The sequence below is a fragment of the Balaenoptera musculus genome, chromosome 1 (assembly GCF_009873245.2).
Source record: "Balaenoptera musculus isolate JJ_BM4_2016_0621 chromosome 1, mBalMus1.pri.v3, whole genome shotgun sequence".
Classification (NCBI taxonomy): Eukaryota; Metazoa; Chordata; class Mammalia; order Artiodactyla; family Balaenopteridae; genus Balaenoptera; species Balaenoptera musculus.
The window spans coordinates 137,506,955-137,528,971 of NC_045785.1; the positions used below are offsets into that span (position 1 = coordinate 137,506,955).

Sequence of the window (22,017 nt, forward strand, 5' to 3'; positions counted from 1 at the left end):
GATGAAAATATTAAATGACTTTTTCTCAGTTTTATGGTAAAATTCTTAGATATGTGGGGTACCTTTTTCTAAGTAGCTCCTTTCCATATAGATATTGTTTATGTCTTCCTTTATAACATTTGTGGGAAAGAAAGTCTAATTAAACATATAAGGATACACACAAGAAGTGGCAGGAGAAATTATACAGAAAAATACATCATCGTGAGAAAGTCCAAGAGAGTTATTTCTAAGCCCATTAAAATATGTTTTTCATGTGAAAGGGAGGTTTGATTTACTGGCACATTTGAAATGGCATGGGCTCTTGAATCAAATAGGCAGAGTTCAATCTCAGTGTTGCACTTATTAGCTTTCATTGAAAAGGAGGTGATGATCATCCCTATTTTGCATGGCTGAGAATTGAATGAGAATCAAGTATAAACACCTAGTCTAATTCTTCCTCATGGAAGGCATTCAGCTAATGTTTATTCAATCTTTTTTCAAAGCCAATGGATAGTAACCCACAGTCAACCAGAGGAAACTATCTAGGAAGGAAGAGAAGGGGTAGAAAACAGCATGGATATTAGGTTGAATTTTCCAGATTCTCTGAGAGACAAGTCAAGTCATTAAACATTCACTGTGTACCTGTTAAATTTCTAGAAGGATATTGGATCCAAAAGACACATGAGAAATGAATGAACCGATTCCTACTCCCTCGAAGCATAAAATCAAGTTAAGAAGACAGAACTCAAACTCAGGATCTAGAATTAGAAAACAATTATAAAGAAACTGTTGAACCACACCAAATAGTATGGACTAAAGCCCTAAGTATGGGAAGAGTCTGTATGGTTAAGAGAATCCAGAAGATCAGGTAACATAAAGACTCATTTTCAGATTGAGGTCTCTACCAGAGGTATAGAATCTGGAACCCCAAGGAGAAGGTGTCATTGTGCATTCATAAGGAGCAGGGTTCTGTTGACTGGGGACTAATTCTGCTCCTAATCAATCACAGTGGCAGGAAGAGCAAAGCAACATGAGCAATGCTGGTGAGTCTCTGAGAGGGATGTCTCTGCGGCTTTGAGCCCCCCAAATAAGGCAAACCACTCACCTTCGTGGTCGTTAACAGGAATGAGTCATTCAGGGACACCACATGTAGATTTTATGTTATTCATGTCCATTGTTTTTCTTCTCTCTTCTCCCCTTCACCCACTTTATGCCACCACATCTTTTAGGATCAGAAAGGGTCCCATTCATAAGACAGCTAAGGCAACAAGGCGGGATAACTAAGAGGGAAGAATTAAAATGCATATTGGGCCATTGTATATCATACCTCCTCCAGGGAGAAGGCTGGCATGAGGTTTGGGGTTATCCAATAATTTCTCTGTTACCACATCAGTATCACTATTGTGTGGAACGAATGTTGAAAGCCTGCTCAGATTATTATATGGTTTGAAGGCAAAACAGGTGAGAATGGAAAAACAAGAATGGAGAAATAGGACAGGGAAGTGGAGGATATGGAGATCCTTGTTCCTATATCCCGTGAAGACTGTATTGTTAATGCCAAGCACTGTCACAGTCAATCCCCTTGTCCCCAACAGTATGTGTGACTATAGAAAACAATCGATTGAGAAATTTATCCAAAACCTCGCTTTCCTGCACTCAGATCGTCTCAATAATCTTATGCAGCAAATCCATGCCAGGATTTATGACTAACAACAAATGAACAAAAGTCCAAACGATTGAAGATCTTTTCTTGAAAGAACAATTCATTCAAAATTTACAGAACTTAGACACTGTGCAAACACTCTTAGTGTCTAGAGGAAGAAAGATGAAAAGACAAAAGTCCTTCCTCTCATGGAGCTCAGTCTGTTGAGGAAGACAGATGCATCAATAAGTAAAAACAGTGACTTGCTAATTGTTGTGATGGAAGTTGAACATGACCATGTGAGGTGGGGAGGAGCAGTGATCAATTTTACTATTGTGTAGATTCTACCATTCTTGGCTCACCAGGGAGATTAATGTAAACCGGTTCTTGACAGATAACTAATAATTTGCAAAGCAGACCAGGGTTGAGAGAACATTTCAGGGGATGGGAATGTGGGAACAAAGATACAGAGGTTGGATGTGAGAATGCATGGCATGTGCGGGAAAGAGCAATGTCTTGGCTGGTCGACAGGAGGCAGCACGTTGTGGAGTGATGGCAGGTCGGAAGGAACCCAAAAGCTTGATTGGGTGAAGCCTCACATACTGTACTAAGAAATTTAGCCTTTACCTTGTAGGACATTAAAGAGTCTCTGAAGGGTTTTAGCAACAATGTGGTGGCAGTGACTAGAAACAGGGAGAACATTTGAAGAAACAGATGCTATAGTCTGGATGAGAGATGATAGGGGCCTAAAATAAGAGAATAACTATATGAATGGAGATGCGAGAGTAGATTCCATAGATATGTAAAAGGAGAAACCACCTGCCCCTCCACTGCATAGGGGAGTATTAAAAGAGAGAGAGAGAGAAACAGAGCAAGAGGAATCAAAGATTTTCAAGTTTCTGGTTTAGACAATCTGAAGGTGGTTCCAGTAACTGAGACTGGGAAAACAGGAAAAGGAGCAGGTTGGGAAGGAAAATTATCAGTTCAGCTTTGAAAACATTGAGATGAAAGTGGTTGATGGGTGTTCATGTGGAAATGTCCCATAGCTCACTGGATATTTAAAACTAGAGCCAAAGAATGAAGTCTGGACTGAGAACATAGATTTTGAAATTATCCATGTGGAATAGATTAATTAAATCAGGGAATTCTCGGGGAGGAGCTTCAAGATGGCAGAAGAGTAGGAGGCAGAGATCAGCTTCCTCCCCACAAATACATCAGAAATACATCTACATGTGGAACAGCTCCTACAGAACACCAACTGAACGCTGGCAGAAGACCTCAGACCTCCCAAAAGGAAAGAAACTCCCCACATACCTGGGTAGGGCAAAAGAAAAAAGGAAAAACAGAGACAAAAGAATAGGGACGGGACCTGCACCAGTGGGAGGGAGCTGTGAAGGAGGAAAGGTTTCCACACACTAGGAAGCCCCTTTGCGGGCGGAGACTGCGGGTGGTGGAGGGGGGAAGCTTCGGAGCCACGGAGGAGAGCGCAGCAACAGGGGCGCAGAGGGAAAAACGGAGAGATTCCCGCACAGAGGCTCAGCGCTGAGCAGCACTCACCAGCCCGAGAGGCTTGTCTGCTCCCCCGCCGGGGCGGGCGGGGCTGGGAGCTGAGGCTCCGGCTTCGGTCGGATCGCAGGGAGAGGACTGGGGTTGGCGGCGTGAACACAGCCTGAAGGGGGCTAGTGCACCATGGCTAGCCGGGAGGGAGTCCGGGAAAAAGTCTGGAGCTGCCGAAGAGGCAAGAGACTTTTTCTTGCCTCTGTGTTTCCTGGTGCGCGAGGAGAGGGGATTCAGAGCGCTGCTTAAAGGAGCTCCAGAGACTGGCGTGAGCCGCGGCTATCAGCGCGGACCCCAGAGACGGGCGTGAGACACTAAGGCTGCTGCTGCCGCCACCAAGAAGCCTGTGTGCGAGCACAGGTCACTCTCCACACCGCCCCTCCCGGGAGCCTGTGCAGCCCTCCACTGCCAGGGTCCCGTGATCCAGGGACAACTTCCCCGGGAGAACGCACTGCGCACCTCAGGCTGCTGCAACGTCACGCCGGCCTCGGCCGCTGCAGGCTCGCCCCACCTCCTCTGTACCCCTCCCTCCCCCGGCCTGAGTGAGCCAGAGCCCCCGAAGCAGCTGCTCCTTTAACCCCGTTCTGTCTGGGCAGGAACAGATGCCCTCAGGCAACCTACACGCAGAGGCGGGGCTAAATCCAAAGCTGAACCTCAGGAGCTGTGCGAACAAAGAAGAGAAAGGGAAATTTCTCCCAGTAGCCTCAGAAGCAGCAGATTAAAGCTCCACAAACAACTTGATGTACCCTGCATCTGTGGAATACCTGAATAGACAACAAATCATCCCAAATTGAGGAGGTGGACTTTGGGAACAAGATATATTATTTTTTCCCCTTTTCCTCTTTTTGTGAGTGTGTATGTGTATGCTTCTGTGTGTGATTTTGTCTGTATAGCTTTGCTTTTACCATTTGTCCTAGGATTCTGTCTGTCCATTTTTGCTGTAGTTGTTGTTTTTATTACTTTTCAAAAAAATTTTCTTAATAATTTTATTTTTATTTTTTATTTTAATAACTTTATTTTATTTTATTTTACTTTATTTTATTTTATCTTCTTCCTTCTTTCTTTTCTTTCTCCCTTTTATTCTGAGCCGTGTGGATGACAGGCTCTTGGTGCTCCAGCCAGGCGTCAGGACTGTGCCTCTGAGGTGGGAGAGCCAAGTTCAGGACACTGGTCCACAAGAGACCTCCCAGCTCCATGTAATATCAAATGGCGAAAATCTCCCAGAGATCTCCATCTCAATGACAAGATACAGCTCCACTCAACGACCAGCAAGCTACAGTGCTGGACACCCTATGCCAAACAACTAGCAAGACAGGAACACAACCCCATCCATTAACAGAGAGGCTGCCTAAAATCATAATAAGGCCACAGACACCCCAAAATACACCATCAGACGTGGACCTGCCCACCAGAAAGACAAGATCCAGCCTCATCCACCAGAACACAGACACTAGTCTCCTCCACCAGGAAGCTTACACAACCCACTGAACCAACCTTAGCCACTGGGGACAGACACGAAAAACAATGGGAACTACGAACCTGCAGCCTGCGAAAAGGAGACCCCAAACACAGTAAGTTAAGCAAAATGAGAAGACAGAGAAACACACCGCAGATGAAGGAGCAAGGTAAAAACCCACCAGACCTAACAAATGAAGAGGAAATAGGTAGTCTACCTGAAAAAGAATTCAGAATAATGATAGTAAAGATGATCCAAAATCTTGGAAATAGATTGGAGAAAATACAAGAAACGTTTAACAAGGACCTAGAAGGACTAAAGCGCAAACAAACAGTGATGAACACCACAATAAATGAAATTAAAAATACTCTAGAAGGGATCAATAGCAGAATAACTGAGGCAGAAGAACGGATAAGTGACCTGGAAGATAAAATAATGGAAATAACTACAGCAGAGCAGAATAAAGAAAAAAGAATGAGAAGAATTAAGGACAGCCTCAGAGACCTCTGGGACAACATTAAACACACCACCATTCGAATTATAGGGGTCCCAGAAGAAAAAGAGAAAAAGAAAGGGACTGAGAAAATATTTGAAGACATTATAGTTGAAAATTTCGCTAATATGGGAAAGGAAATAGTGAATCAGGTCCAGGGAGCACAGAGAGTCCCATAGGAGGATAAATCCAAGGAGAAACACGTCAAGACACATATAAATCAAACAATGAAAAATTAAATACAAAGAAAAAATATTAAAATCAGCAAGGGAATAAAAACAAATAACACACAAGGGAATCCCCATAAGGTTAACAGCTAATCTTTCAGCAGAAACTCTGCAAGCCAGAAGGGAGTGGCAGGACATATTTAAAGTGATGAAGGGGAAAAGCCTACAACAAAGATTACTCTACCCAGCAAGGATCTCATTCAGATTTGATGGAGAAATTAAAACCTTTACAGACAAGCAAAAGCTAAGAGAATTCAGCACCACAAAACCAGCTTTACAACAAACGTTAAAGGAACTTCTCTAGGCAGGAAACACAAGAAAAAGAAAAAACCTACAATAACAAACCCAAAACAATTAAGAAAATGGTAATAGGAACATACATATTGATAATTACCTTAAATGTAAATGGATTAAATGCTCCCACCAAAAGACATAGACTGGCTGAATGGAAACAAAAACAAGACCCATATATATGCCGTCTACAAGAGACCTACTTCAGACCTAGGGACACATACAGACTGAAAGGGAGGGAATAGAAAAAGATATTCCATGCAAATGGAAATCAAAAGAAAGCTGGAGTAGCAATTCTCATATCAGACAAAATAGACTTTAAAACAAAGACTATTACAAGAGACAAAGAAGGACACTACATAATGACCAAGGGATCAATCCAAGAAGAAGATATAACAATTGTAAATGTTTATGCACCCAACATAGGAGCACCCAAATACATAAGGCAAATACTAACAGCCATAAAAGGAGAAATCAACAGTAACACAATCATAGTAGGGGACTTTAACACCCCACTTTCACCAATGGACAGATCATCCAAAATGAAAACAAATAAGGAAACACAAGCTTTAAATGATACATTAAACAAGATGGACTTAATTGATATTTATAGGACACTCCATCCAAAAACAACAGAATACACATTCTTCTCAAGTGCTCATGGAACATTCTCCAGGATAGATCATATCTTGGGTCACAAATCAAGCCTTGGTAAATTTAAGAAAATTGAAATCGTATCAAGTATCTTTTCCGACCACAACGCTATGAGACTAGATATCAATTACAGGAAAAAATCTGTAAAAAATACAAACACATGGAAGCTAAGCAATACACTACTTAATAACCAAGAGATCACTGAAGAAATCAAAGAGGAAATCAAAAAATACCTAGAAACAAATGACAATGAAAACATGACGACCCAAAACCTATGGGAGGCAGCAAAAGCAGTTCTAAGAGGGAAGTTTATAGCAATACAATCCTACCTTAAGAAACAAGAAACACCTCAAATAACCTAACCTTACACCTAAAGCAATTAGAGAAAGAAGAACAAAAAAACCCCCAAAGATAGCAGAAGGAAAGAAATCATAAAGATCAGATCAGAAATAAATGAAAAAGAAATGAAGGAAACAATAGCAAAGATCAATAAAACTAAAAGCTGCTTCTTTGAGAAGATGAACGAAATTGATAAACCATTAGACAGACTCATCAAGAAAAAAATGGAGAAGACTCAAATCAATAGAATTAGAAATGAAAAAGGAGAAGTAACAACAGACACTGCAGAAATACAAAGGATCATAAGAGATTACTACAAGCAACTATGTTGCAATAAAATGGGCAAACTGGAAGAAATGGACAAATTCTTAGAAATGCACAACCTTCCGAGACTGAACCAGGAAGCAATAGAAAATATGAACAGACCAATCACAAGCACTGAAATTGAAACTGTGACTAAAATTCTTCCAACAAACAAAAGCCCAGGACCAGACGGCTTCACAGGCGAATTCTATCAAACATTTAGAGAAGAGCTAACACCCATCCTTCTCAAACTCTTCCAAAATATAGCAGAGGGAAGAACACTCCCAAACTCATCCTATGAGGCCAACATCACCCTGATACCAAAACCAGACAAAGATGTCACAAAGAAAGAAAACTACAGGCCAATATCGCTGATGAACATAGATGCAAAAATGCTCAGCAAAATACTAGCAAACAGAATCCAATGGCACTTTAAAAGGATCATACACCATGATCAAGTGGGATTTATCCCAGGAATCCAAGGATTCTTCAATATATGCAAATCAATCAATGTGATACACCATATTAACAAATTGAAGGAGAAAAACCATATGATCAGATGCAGACAAAGCTTTCAACAAAATTCAACACCCATTTATGATAAAAACCCTCCAGAAAGTAGGCATAGAGGGAACTTTCTTCAACATAATAAAGGCCGTATATGACAAACCAACAGCCAACATCGTCCTCAATGGTGAAAAATTGAAACCATTTCCACTAAGATCACGAACAAGACAAGGTTGCCCACTCTCACCACTATTTTTCAACATAGTTTTGGAGGTTTTAGCCACAGCAATCAGTGAAGAAAAAGAAATAAAAGGAATCCAAATCGGAAAAGAAGAAGTAAAGCTGTCACTGTTTGCAGATGACATGATATTATACATAGAGAATCCTAAAGATGTTATCAGAAAACTACTAGAGCTAATCAATGAATTTGGTAAAGTAGCAGAATACAAAACTAATGCACAGAAATCTCTTATATTCCTATACACTAATGATGAAAAATCTGAACGTGAAATTAAGAAAACACTCCCATTTACCATTGCAACAAAAAGAATAAAATATCTAGGAATAAACCTACCTAAGGAGACAAAAGACCTGTATGCAGAAAATTATAAGACACTGATGAAAGAAATTAAAGATGATACAGATAGATGGAGAGATATACCATGTTCTTGGATTGGAAGAATCAACATTGTGAAAATGACTACCCAAAGCAATCTACAGATTCAATGCAATCCCTGTCAAACTACCACTGGCATTTTTCACAGAACTAGAACAAAAAAATTCACAATTTGTATGGAAACACAAAAGACCCCGAATAGCCAAAGCAATCTTGAGAAAGAAAAACGGAGCTGGAGGAATCAGGCTCCCTGACTTCAGACTATACTACAAAGCTACAATAATCAAGACAGTATGGTACTGGCACAAAAACAGAACTATATATCAATGGAACAGGATAGAAAGCCCAGAGATAAACCCATGCACATATGGTTAACTTATCTTTGATAAAGGAGGCAAGAGTATACAGTGGAGAAAAGACAGCCTGTTCAATAAGTGGTGCTGGGGAAACTGGATAGCTACATGTAAAAGAATGAAATTGGAACACTCCCTAACACCGTATACAAAAATAAACTCAAAATGGATTAAAGACCTAAATGTAAGGCCAGACACTATCAAAGTCTTAGAGGAAAACATAGGCAGAACACTCTATGACATAAATCACAGCAAGATCCTTTTTGACCCACCTCCTAGAGAAATGGAAATAAAAACAAAAATAAACAAATGGGACCTAATGAAACTTAAAATCTTTTGCACAGCAAAGGAAACCATAAAGAAGATGAAAAGACAACCTTCAGAATGGGAGAAAATATTTGCAAATGAAGCAACTGACAAAGGATTAATCTCCAAAATTTACAAGCAGCTCATGCAGCTCAATATCAAAAAAACAAACAAACCAATCCAAAAATGGGCAGAACACCTAAATAGACATTTCTCCAAAGAAGATATAAAGATTGCCAACAAGCACATGAAAGAATGCTCAACATCATTAATCATCAGAGAAATGCAAATCAAAACTACAATGAGATATCATCTCACACCAGTCAGAATGGCCATCATCAAAAAATCTAGAAACAATAAATGCTGGAGAGGCTGTGGAGAAAACAGAACCCTCTTGCACTGTTGGTGGGAATGTAAATTGATACAGTCACTATGGAGAACAGTATGGAGGTTCCTTAAAAACTAAAAATAGAACTGCCTTATGACCCAGCAATCCCACTACTGGGCATATACCCAGAGAAAACCATAATTCAAAAAGACACATGCACCCCAATGTTCATTGCAGCACTATTTACAAAAGCCAGGTCATGAAAGCAACCTAAGTGTCCATCATCGGATGAATGGATAAAGAAGATGTGGCACATATATACAATGGAATATTACTCAGCCATAAAAAGGACCAAAACTGGGTCATTTGTTGAGACGTGGTTGGATCTAGAGACTGTCATACAGAGTGAAGTCACTCAGAAAGAGAAAAACAAGTACCGTATGCTAACACATATATATGGAATCTAAAAAAAAAAAAAAGAAAAAAATATGGTCATGAAGAACCTAGGGGCAAGACGGGAATGAAGATGCAGACCTACTAGAGAATGGACTTGAGGATACGGGGAGCGGAAAGGGTAAGCTGGGACGAAGTGAGAGAGTGGCATGGACATATATACACTACCAAATGTAAAATAAATAGCTAGTGGGAAGCAGCTGCATAGCACAGGGAGATCAGCTCGGTGCTTTGTGACCACCTAGAGGGGTGGGATAGGGAGGGTGGGAGGGAGGGAGATGCAAGAGGGAAGAGATATGGGGACATATGTACATGTATAACTGATTCATTTTGTTATAAAGCAGAAACTGACATACCATTGTAAAGCAATTATACTCCAATAAAGCTGTTAAAAAAAAGAATCAGGGAATTCTCATAAAAAGATGAGCAGAGGGCTGAGGAGGAAGACAGAAAAAAACACATAAATATTTACAACACTAGGCACCGAAAAAAAAGACATCTATGGAGCAGAGGGCTGGAACTGGCATCAGTTCTGTTATAGTAGTGTTCGATTGTCTGGGTTTCTATTTCTATTTCTATTATAAGAAGACAATAACCACCAAAGTGTCATTAGGAAAAGTAATGAAAGGGATTGTTTAGTTTTCCTATGTTATTATAACTTCACCCTAGAGGAGTGGCACATGCTCTTCTCACCAGACATTTAGCTGGACTGAGAGATAGGACTAGTGTATAATATTTAGGTTTCTTATTTTATAAGTACTTTGGGTTTTTTAAAATAAATTTATTTATTTATTTTGGGGTGTGTTGGGTCTTTGTTGCTGCGCGGGCTTTCTCTAGTTGTGGCAAACAGGGGCTACTCTTTGTTGCGGTGAGTGGGCTTCTCAATACAGTGGCTTGTCTTGTTGCAGAGCACGGGCTCTAGGCGCACAGGCTTCAGTAGTTGTGGCATGCAGCCTCAGTAGTTGTGGCTCACAGGCTCTAGAGCACAGGCTCAGCAGTTGTGGTGCACAGGCTTAGTTGTTCCATGGTATGTGGCATCTTCCCGGACCAGGGCTCAAACCCATGTCCCCTGCATTGACAGGCAGATTCTTAACCACTGTGCCACCAGGGAAGCCCTATAAGTCTTTCATTATACACTTTAGGTATGATGGGAAAATGCTGGGCCATTGATAGAACAATTAAATTACTATTCAAGAGTTGACATTATACACTAAAAAGCAGAGACAGTGAATTAGAGTAAACTTAGAGAGACCAGCTAGGCTACCTGTGGTCTCTATGCTTGGCTTTGAGACAGTCAACACTTATTTCCTTAGATTAACTTGGGCAGCACAATGATCAAGCTTGAGAGAAATAATAAATATTTTACATTACCAATATATTCAAAAAACCTCTTTTGGGGCTTTAATGTTGGGCCCAAACCTACAAGATGAAATTTGACTTGGTTTCTGAAAAGTGACTGCATAAATTAAAGATGGTGGAGTTAATAGTATAACGTGAGAAAAGCTAACCCCATTTCCGGCCATGCTAATATAACACAGAACATAGGCAATAGTTGTCTTATGCTCCTCCCTGGGAAGGATGTGGAATGCTTGAGTTGTGGGTGCCCCTACAGCCAAGAAGAGAACCAGACGGAAAGGAGGCCATTTGATGAATTATTGAAGAAATGCTTAGCGCCTAGCCAGAGGGGGTGGAGGTAGGCAGAAGTTTGTAATGACTTTGTAAATATGGGATCTTTGTCCATTAAAAGAGGACTTAGATGAATTCAGTCAAGCTTCAGAGGGCAGAGTTTCAACAAACGGAAAGAAGGTAAAGGAAGGCAGTTCACGGTAGGAAAGATCTTACGAAACTATTTTCTCTCTTCATAAATGGAATGGGCAGTCCTGTGAGGTGGGGAGCTCCCCACAGCTGGGAGTGTTTAAGCAGAGCGATGTTGCAGACGAGGGTCCTGGAGAGGGGAGAAATTGAGTTAGATGACCCTAAAAGCCATCGTCGTGCTGAGATTTACCCTTGTGAAATGATCTATTCCATTGCTTAATTTTCCCATCCTAAATGCAATCCTGCTTATGAGAGTTTTTTTTTCTCCCCATATAGAGATAATTGGTTCTACAAATCTTATAATTCTGCTAGAGGATGAAGTCTTTGCTGATTTTTTCAACACATTTCTTTCTCTCCCGGTAAGCATTCTCAGACTTAAATCCAAATGTTTCATCAACAGCTGAATAGTGAATCTTACTGAGCTGAGTGCCTTTTTAAAAAAATTTTATTTTGTTTATTTTTTATACAGCAGGTTCTTATTAGTTATCCATTTTATACATATTAGTGTATACACGTCAATCCCAATCTCCCAATTCATCCCACCACCTCCACCACCCCGCTACCGCTTTCCCCCTTTGGCGTCCATATGTTTGCTCTCTACATCTGTGTCTCTATTTCTGCCCTGTAAACAGGTTCCTCTGTACCATTTTTCTAGATTGCACATATATGCGTTAATATACGATATTTGTTTTTCTCTTTTTGACGTACTTCACTCTGTATGACAGTCTCTAGATCCATCCACGTCTCTACAAATGACCAAATTTCGTTCCTTTTTATGGCTGAGTAATATTCCATTGTATATATGTACCACTTCTTCTTTATCCATTTGTCTGTCGATGGGCATTTAGGTTGCTTCCATGACATGACTATTGTAAATAGTGCTGCAATGAACATTGGGGTGCATGTGTCTTTTTGAATTATGGTTTTCTCTGGGTATATGCCCAGTAGTGGGATTGCTGGGTCATATGGTAATTCCATTTTTAGTTTTTTAAGGAACCTCCATACTGTTCCTCATAATGGCTGTATCAGTTTACATTCCCACCAACAGTGCAAGAGGGTTCCCTATTCTCCACACCCTCTCCAACATTTTTTTTAAAATAAACTTCTTACTAAATCAAAACTATTTCAATTTGAGCAAATAAATATGAAGTAGAAAATCCTCTAAAATCTCCAGGAGTTCCCATTACTGATATAATGGAATCCTAAATGCCTAGTCTCCTTGATCGCCTTTGCCTGTCCACAATTATCTCTCATCACATCCTTTGCTGGTACCCAGCGCTGCAGTGATGGCCGCTCTACCCTTACAAAGCACACCTGGCATTCTCCCACCTCTACACTTCTCCTTGGCTGTGTTCTTAGTTTCCATAGTTTCACCCACCAAACTCTTAACCATTTTTCAGATCTCTAGTTAAATCCTGCTCTCCTGAAGGAGTTTCTAGGTCCTCCCAATAGGAACTTATTTCTCCCTGCCTCTGTGCCCCTTGGCACTTTGCAACTCTCTTGTGTTATATGTGTGTATCTCCCCCACTGGATTGGGAAGTTGTGAATTCCTCCAGGAAAAGGACCATGGATTATTCACTCTGCTCTACTCTCCTCAACCGGTGTTTGGTAGATAGCAATTGCTGAGTTGTTAACTGGAACCAAATCTATATATGTTCTCAATCTATGCAACTAAAACAAACCTCAAACATCAAAATATTCTTAAACCCAAACTTACACTAATCCTGCTTCTTTTTTGGTTTAAATATTTGGTTACATCTGAATGCTGGTGCCTTATAAATAGTTGCTCATCTCAGTGCACCCTTTTCCATGGATGCTACCTGTTAAAATGTGAAATTTCACAAAACTAGGAAAAAACACTATTATTCCACAAACACCTATTGGGTGGTCACTTTGTGCTAGACACTGGGCTTAGTCCTAGGGACACAGATATTAATGATACCATCTATGTCTTCAAGGAATTCCAGTCTAATGTGAGAGACCAATATTTAAGGTGAGTGAACAAAGGGTTGTGGATGACATGATTGAAGTCTCTAAGAGGTAGTGGGGTACACTGGAGGAAGAGGCCACTCCTACCTGGAAGAGTCAGAAAGGTGCCAGTGAAGAGGTCACACAAACCAAGCCTGGAAAGAAGACTAGTTATTTGACAATTGACTGGGGACGAAGATGGGGAGGGAAGGTGGATAAAGAAGCAAGAGGAAAAGACTGGGGGGTTGAGTATCAAGAGAAGCAGAGGCCTTAGGGACAGAATAGAGTAAGTAAAGGCACCATTGAATACATTCCTATGGAACCTTGGGGGAAACTCTAAGTAACTCAATAAGGCTGATGAAAAAGTTGTAAGCAGCAGACATAGCAGGAGATGAGGCTGCAGAGCCAGGCCTCCGAGAGCAGGGAGGCCAAGCTTAGGAGTTTGGACATCATTCTGCGGGTGATAGAAAATCATCAGAGGTTTAGGTAAAGGAGTGACATGATCAGACTTTCATGTAGGAAAATTATTTCTGCAGAAGTCTGGCCATGGATAGGGCTGTCAGGGGGCCACAGTGGAGGCAGGGAAATTACTCAGGAGATTGTTTCAAGAGTCTAGGTAAGAGGTGATGAGAGTCTAAAGGCAAAATGATGAAGAGGATGGATAAATAGGAGAGATTTTTCACAAAGCGAAATGCAGGACCTATCACTTTGAATGTCAGACAGAGGTGGTAACAAGAAGAGAGGGATCAGGGTAGCAGGCTTGGGTGCCTGGGTGGATGGCGGTGCCAGCGACATGGTAAAAAAGGGAAGGAGGAAAAGGCCTCGAAGAGCAGGTGTTTGGGGGTGATCCTCACTCATACTCCAGCATCTGCCACTGTCTTAACGAAAGGTTTCAGAAGTAACCTTAAGGCATTTTAGCTAATCAGCTTGTCAACTTAACTATGCAGTCCACAATAATGTCATAGAAATGGCGAATGTAATGTGGGAAGTAGAATCCTGAGAATGTCCTGGCCATTTAGGTAGCTGTGGTCTATTTAGGAAGACAGTGGTATTTCATGTTGAATGCTGCTGTCAATTTACAAATTTCTACCATTTAATTTCCATAATCACCCTGTAAGGTCAACATCACTCCCTCCTTACACATGGGTCTCAGAAGTTAAATGACTTGCCTAAGATCACTTGGCAAATCTGGGGCAGTACTAGAGTTGACCAGGTTCTGTGGCTCCAGGCCCGGCATGTTTTCCACATCAGCCTCCTGTCCTCAATGGCACAAATGTCACATGGTGAAAATGCTCCCATGCACTACTCCCACAAAATCTCATGATTTCACAGTCCCACCACACATCCCATAAAGGTAACTTCACATGCCAGGCAGGGCGTGTCTTGTCCAACACTGAGTGCAGAGCAGGGAGGGGTCACTAAGGATTGAGTCTCCTTCATAGACCGATGTTTGTGAAGTGCAGGCAACACCATCACCTTCCATCGATACAGCCAAGGAGAAAGGGAAGGGAAGGAGGGGGCTGCCAGTCTCGGGGAGATGGTCAGAATGACGTGATGTGCTGAGAGTTCACTTTAGCCCCTCTGGTTTATCACAAATACTTTGGGGGCACTTTGAGACATTTTGATGCCTACGGTGTGACGGCTAAGCATAGCTACCTGTAAACATAGAAGCCCTTTCACATTAATCTCAAAGCTGCCTAGGTCACAGACCCTTCTCTCTGACAAAAGAGGACAGGAGCCTAGAATTTTCTATCAATTTTGGACACTCTTAATGCCCCCCTAAGTAATTTGTACCTTTAATCCTCACATCCTCTGTTCTCTCTACTTTCTCCAGTTAAAGAATTCAGGCAAATCCAAAGGTATTTCTCTTTATGAAAGGCTTTAAGCCTTTGCTCTTTCTAAGTCCTGTAGAAATGAATAATGCAATATACAAAATAAATACCTTTTAATGTCATGAGCTTTGGCCTTTGCACACAGGCAAGATAACTCCCAGGTCGGGGCAGGATGGAGCCAAAAGATAAATGAATCTTGAATTTAATCTTTCTTGGTGGTTTTACACAAAGCAAGTTGATTCAGTGGAATAAAGTTAAGAATTAATGTCCCTTGAAATAGAAAAACAATGGAACCTGTCTTCGCCTGTGGCTGCAGATGAACTGTGACATTTTCATGAAGAGAAACTCTAGACCCCTTTGGCTGTTTCTTACCTCTCTTTTGCAGGTCTTTGGTCAGACACCATTTTACACTTTTGAAAATTCACAGTGGAGCTTGTGGCCAGAAATACCCCATGACTTGGTGAGTATGATTCTTGAATGGTGTATAGTTTGGGATGGGGGAAGAGGCAGCTGAATTTGATGTGTGGATTGGGAGAGGGAGAGGGATAGGAGCTCCTGAGGGTGACTATGGAAGAAACTATAAAGCAGGTAAGTAGGACAAACAGCATCAAGCCAGGTAGACATTTCTGCTTTTTGCATTTTTACCACTTGGGCAAGCAACTGCTGGTGAGTTCTTTCCTCTATATTTTAGTCCATGGTTAGCAAAAGTGATTAACCTCTTGTGTCCACTGTGGTTGTTTGGTAGTAGATGCTTGGAGCACTGTGTTGAGAAGAACTCTGAGGCCACACCGAAGCCAGAAAGAGTCTGAGACTTGATTGGCGACGCTTGCCATGGGTGTGGGGTAGGCAGTGCATCCCATGGGCCACATAGCAATTATTTGCATTGTAAGGTGTAGCTCAAGTCAAGATGACACTCGACAGTTCCTAATGACTACTTGACCATGAGGCATATCTTTCTCCCAATCTTTTTTTCTCTTTATGTGTTTTTTCCTTGTCCTTGTCCACTGTCTTTCTCTTCTCCTTTTCCCCCTTCCTGTTCTCCTTTTCCACTCTGTAGACCTTGGACTCATCAACGGCTTCCTCGTGCCCTACCTGTGACATGTGGCATCAGGAAGATCACTCAGCCATGCTCACAACAAGGTTTTATTTTGCTCTGGGATCTGGAGAGCTGAGAAAGACACTCCACTCGATTCTTTTTTTTTTTTAAACATCTTTATTGAAGTATAATTGCCTTACAATGATGTGTTAGCTTCTGCTTTATAACAAAGTGAATCAGTTATACACATACAATATGTTCCCATATCTCTTCCCTCTTGCATCTCCCTCCCTCCCACCCTCCCCATCCCACCCCTCTAGGTGGTCACAAAGCACCGAGCTGATCTCCCTGTGCTATGCGGCTGCTTCCCACTAGCTATCTATTTTACATTTGGTAGTGTATATATGTCCATGACACTCTCTTACCCTGTCACATCTCACCCCACCCCCTCCCCATATCCTCAAGTCCATTCTCTACTAGGTCTGTGTCTTTATTCCCATCTTGCTACTAGGTTCTTCATGGCCTTTTTTTTTTTTCCTTAGATTCCGTATATATGTGTTAGCATACTGTATTTGTTTTTCTCTTTCTGACTTACTTCACTCTGTATGACAGACTCTAACTCCATCCACCTCATTACAAATACCTCCATTTCATTTCTTTTTATGGCTGAGTAATATTCCATTGTATATATGTGCCACATCTTCTTTATCCATTCATCTGTTGATGGACATTTAGGTTGCTTCCATGTCCTGGCTATTGTAAATAGAGCTGCAATGAACATTTTGGTACATGACTCTTTTTGAACTATGGTTTTCTCAGGGTATATGCCCAGTAGTGGGATTGCTGGGTCGTATGGTAGTTCTATTTGTAGTTTTTTAAGGAACCTCCATACTGTTCTCCATAGTGGCTGTATCAATTTACATTCCCACCAACAGTGCAAGAGTGTTCCCTTTCCTCCACACCCTCTCCAGCATTTATTGTTTCTAGATTTTTTGATGATGGCCATTCTGATCGGTGTGAGATGATATCTCATTGTAGTTTTGATTTGCATTTCTCTAATGATTAATGATGTTGAGCATTCTTTCATGTGTCTGTTGGCAATCTGTATATCTTCTTTGGAGAAATGTCTATTTAGGTCTTCTGCCCATTTTTGGATTGGGTTGTTCGTTTTTTTGTTATTGAGCTGCATTAGCTGCTTGTAGATCTTGGAGATTAATCCTTTGTCAGTTGCTTCATTTGCAAATATTTTCTCCCATTCTGATGGTTGTCTTTTGGTCTTGTTTATGGTTTCCTTTGCTGTGCAGAAGCTTTTAAGTTTCATTAGGTCCCATTTGTTTATTTGTGTTCTTATTTCCATTTCTCTGGGAGCTGGGTCAAAAAGAATCTTGCTGTGATGTATGTCATAGAGTGTTCTGCCTATGTTTTCCTCTAAGAGTTTGATAGTGTCTGGCCTTACACTTAGGTCTTTAATCCATTTTGAGTTTATTTTTGTGCATGGTGTCAGGGAGTGTCCTAATTTCATACTTTTACATATATCTGTCCAATTTTCCCAGCACCACTTATTGAAGAGGCTGTCTTTTCTCCACTGTATATGCTTGCCTCCTTTATCAAAGATAAGGTGACCATATGTGTGTGGGTTTATCTCTGGGCTTTCTATCCTGTTCCATTGATCTATATTTCTGTTTTTGTGCCAGTACCAAACTGTCTTGATTACTGTAGCTTTGTAATATAGTCTGAAGTCAGGGAGCCTGATTCCCCCAGCTCCATTTTTCATTCTCAAGATTGCTTTGGCTCTTCGGGGTCTTTTGTGTTTCCATACAAATTGTGAAGTTTTTTGTTCTAGTTCTGTGAAAAATGCCAGTGGTAATTTGATAGGGATTGCATTGAATCTGTAGATTGCTTTGGGTAGTAAAGTCATTTTCACAATGTTGATTCTTCCAATCCAGGAACATGGTATATCTCTCCATCTATTTGTATCATCTTTAATTTCTTTCATCAGTGTCTTATAATTTTCTGCATACAGGTCTTTTGTCTCCTTAGGTAGGTTTATTCCTAGATATTTTATTCTTTTTGTTGCAATGGTAAACGGGAGTGTTTTCTTAATTTCACTTTCAGATTTTTCGTCGTTAGTGTATAGAAATGCAAGAGATTTCTGTGCATTAATTTTGTATCCTGCTACTTTACCAAGTTCATTGATTAGCTCTAGGAGTTTTCTGGTAGCATCTTTAGGATTCTCTATGTATAGTATAATGTCATCTGCAAATAGTGACAGCTTTACTTCTTCTTTTCCGATTTGGATTCCTTTTATTTCTTTGTCTTCTCTGATTGCTGTGGCTAACACTTCCAAAACTATGTTGAATAATAGTGGTGAGAGTGGGCAACCTTGTCTTGTTCCTGATCTTAGTGGAAATGGTTTCAGTTTTTCACCATTGAGGACAATGTTGGCTGTGGGTTTGTCATATATGGCCTTTATTATGTTGAGGAAAGTTCCCTCTATGCCTACTTTCTGCAGGGCTTTTATAATAAATGGGTGTTGAATTTTGTCGAAAGCTTTCTCTGCATCTATTGAGATGATCATATGGTTTTTCTCCTTCAATTTGTTAATATGGTGTATCACATTGATTGATTTGCGTATATTGAAGAATCCTTGCATTCCTGGGATAAACCCCACTTGATCATGGTGTATGATCCTTTTAATGTGCTGTTGGATTCTGTTTGCTAGTATTTTGTTGAGGATTTTTGCATCTATGTTCATCAGTGATATTGGCCTGTAGTTTTCTTTCTTTGTGACATCTTTGTCTGGTTTTGGTATCAGGGTGATGGTGGCCTCGTAGAATGAGTTGGGGAGTGTTCCTCCCTCTGCAATATTTTGGAAGAGTTTGAGAAGGATGGGTGTTAGCTCTTCTCTAAATGTTTGATAGAATTCACCTGTGAAGCCATCTGGTCCTGGGCTTTTGTTTGTTGGAAGGTTTTTAATTACAGTTTCAATTTCAGTGCTTGTGATTGGTCTGTTCATATTTTCTATTTCTGCCTGGTTCAGTCTCGGCAGTTTGTGCATTTCTAAGAATCTGTCCATTTCTTACAGGTTGTCCATTTTATTGGCATAGAGTTGCTTGTAGTAATCTCTCATGATCTTTTGTATTTCTGCAGTGTCAGTGGTTACTTCTCCTTTTTCATTTCTAATTCTATTGATCTGAGTCTTCTCCCTTTTTCTCTTGATGAGTCTGGCTAATGGTTTCTCAATTTTGTTTATCTTCTCAAAGAACCAGCTTTTAGTTTCATTGATTTTTGCTATTGTTTCCTTCATTTCTTTTTCATTTATTTCTGACCTGATCTTTATAATTTCTTTCCTTCTGCTGGCTTTGGGGTTTTTTTGTTCTTCTTTCTCTAATTGCTTTAGGTGCAAGGTTAGGTTGTTTATTCGAGATGTTTCCTGTTTCTTGAGGTAGGCTTGTATTGCTATAAACTTCCCTCTTAGCACTGCTTTTGCTGCGTCCCATAGGTTTTGGGTCGTCGTATCTCCATTGTCATTTGTTTCTAGGTATTTTTTGATTTCCCCTTTGATTTCTTCAGTGATCACTTCGTTATTAAGTAGTGTATTGTGTAGCCTCCATGTGTTTGTATTTTTTACAGATCATTTCCTGTAATTGATATCTAGTCTCATAGCGTTGTGGTCGGAAAAGATACTTGATATGATTTCAATTTTCTTAAATTTACCAAGGCTTGATTTGTGACCCAAGATATGATCTATCCTGGAGAATGTTCCATGAGCACTTGAGAAAAATGTGTATTCTGTTGTTTTTGGGTGGAATGTCCTATAAATATCAATTAAGTCTATCTTGTTTAATGTATCATTTAAAGCTTGTGTTTCCTTATTTATTTTCATTTTGGATGATCTGTCCATTGGTGAAAGTGGGGTGTTAAAGTCCCCTACTATGATTGTGTTGCTGTCGATTTCCCCTTTTATGGCTGTTAGTATTTGCCTTATGTATTGAGGTGCTCCTATGTTGGGTGCATAAATATTTACAAATGTTATACCTTCCTCTTGGATCAATCCCTTGATCATTATATAGTGTCCTTCTTTGTCTCTTGTAATATTCTTTATTTTAAAGTCTATTTTGTCTGATATGAGAATTGCTACTCCAGCTTTCTTTTGATTTCCATTTGCATGGAATATCTTTTTCCATCCCCTCACTTTCAGTCTGTATGTGTCTCTAGGTCTGAAGTGGGTCTCTTGTAGACAGCATATATATGGGTCTTGTTTTTGTATCCATTCAGCCAGCCTGTGTCTTTTGGTGGGAGCATTTAATCCATTTACATTCAAGGTAATTATCGATATGTATGTTCCTATTCCCATTTTCTTAAATGTTTTGGGTTTGTTATTGTAGGTGTTTTCCTTCTCTTGTGTTTCTTGCCTAGAGAAGTTCCTTTAGCATTTGTTGTAAAGCTGGTTTGGTGGTGCTGAACTCTCTCAGCTTTTGCTTGTCTGTAAAGGTTTTAATTTCTCCATCGAATCTGAATGAGATCCTTGCTGGGTAGAGTAATCTTGGTTGTAGGTTCTTCTCCTTCATCACTTTAAGTATATCCTGCCACTCCCTTCTGGCTTGCAGAGTTTCTGCTGAAAGATCAGATGTTAACTTTATGGGGATTCCCTTGTGTGTTATTTGTTGTTTTTCCCTTGCTGCCTTTAATATGTTTTCCTTATATTTAATTTTTGACAGTTTGATTAATATGTGTCTTGGCGTGTTTCTCCTTGGGTTTATCCTGTATGGGACTCTCTGTGCTTCCAGGACTTGATTAACTATTTCCTTTCCCATATTAGGGAAGTTTTCAACTATAATCTCTTCAAATATTTTCTCAGTCCCTTTCTTTTTCTCTTCTTCTTCTGGGACCCCTATAATTCGAATGTTGGTGTGTTTAATGTTGTCCCAGCGGTCTCTGAGACTGTCCTCAGTTCTTTCATTCTTTTTTCTTTATCCTGCTCTGTAGTAGTTATTTCCACCATTTTATCTTCCAGGTCACTTATCCGTTCTTCTGCCTCAGTTATTCTGCTATTGATCCCATCTAGAGTATTTTTAATTTCATTTATTGTGTTTTTCATCATTGCTTGGTTCCTCTTTAGTTCTTCTACGTCCTTGTTAAATGTTTCTTGCATTTTGTCTATTCTATTTCCAAGACTTTGGATCATCCTTACTATCATTATTCTGAATTCTTTTTCAGGTAGACTACCTATTTCCTCTTCATTTGTTAAGTCTGGTGTGTTTTGACCCTGCTCCTTCATCTGCTGTGTGTTTTTCTGTCATCTCATTTTGCTTATCTTACTGTGTTTGGGGTCTCCTTTTCACAGGCTGCAGGTTCGTAGTTCCCGTTGTTTTTGGTATCTGTTCCCAGTGGCTAAGGTTGGTTCAGTGGGTTGTGTAGGCTTCCTGGTGGAGGGAACTAGTGCCTGAGCCCTGGTGGATGAGGCTGGATCTTGTCTTTCTGGTGGGCACGTCCACGTTTGGTGGTGTATTTTGGGGTGTCTGTGGCCTTATTATGATTTTAGGCCGCCTCTCTGCTAATGGATGGGGCTGTGTTCCTGTCTTGCTAGTTGTTTGGCATAGGGTGTCCAGCACTGTAGCTTGCTGGTCGTTGAGTGAAGCTGGGTCTTGATGTTGAGATGGAGATCTCTGAGAGATTTTTGCCGTTTGGTATTACGTGGAGCTGGGAGGTCTCTTGTGGACCAGTGTCCTGAAGTTGGCTCTCCCACCTCAGAGGCATGGCCCTGATGCCTGGCTGGAGCACCAAGAGCCTTTCATCCACACGGCTCAGAGTAAAAGGGAGAAAAAATAGAAAGAAAGAAAGAAAGAAAGAAAGAGGCTA

At 40.5% G+C, this 22,017-nt stretch overlaps 1 protein-coding gene across 1 annotated transcript in view; it reads left to right on the top strand.

Annotated features, from left to right (window-relative positions):
• The first annotated feature begins 1,009 nt into the window (after window positions 1-1,009).
• Window positions 1,010-22,017, top strand: part of LOC118880314 (regulator of G-protein signaling protein-like) — a 97,962-nt gene continuing 76,954 nt past the window's right edge. The window contains 3 exon segments of the mRNA XM_036823968.1: window positions 1,010-1,022; window positions 11,596-11,678; window positions 15,505-15,579. Coding sequence (XP_036679863.1) covers window positions 1,010-1,022; window positions 11,596-11,678; window positions 15,505-15,579 — 171 coding nt within the window.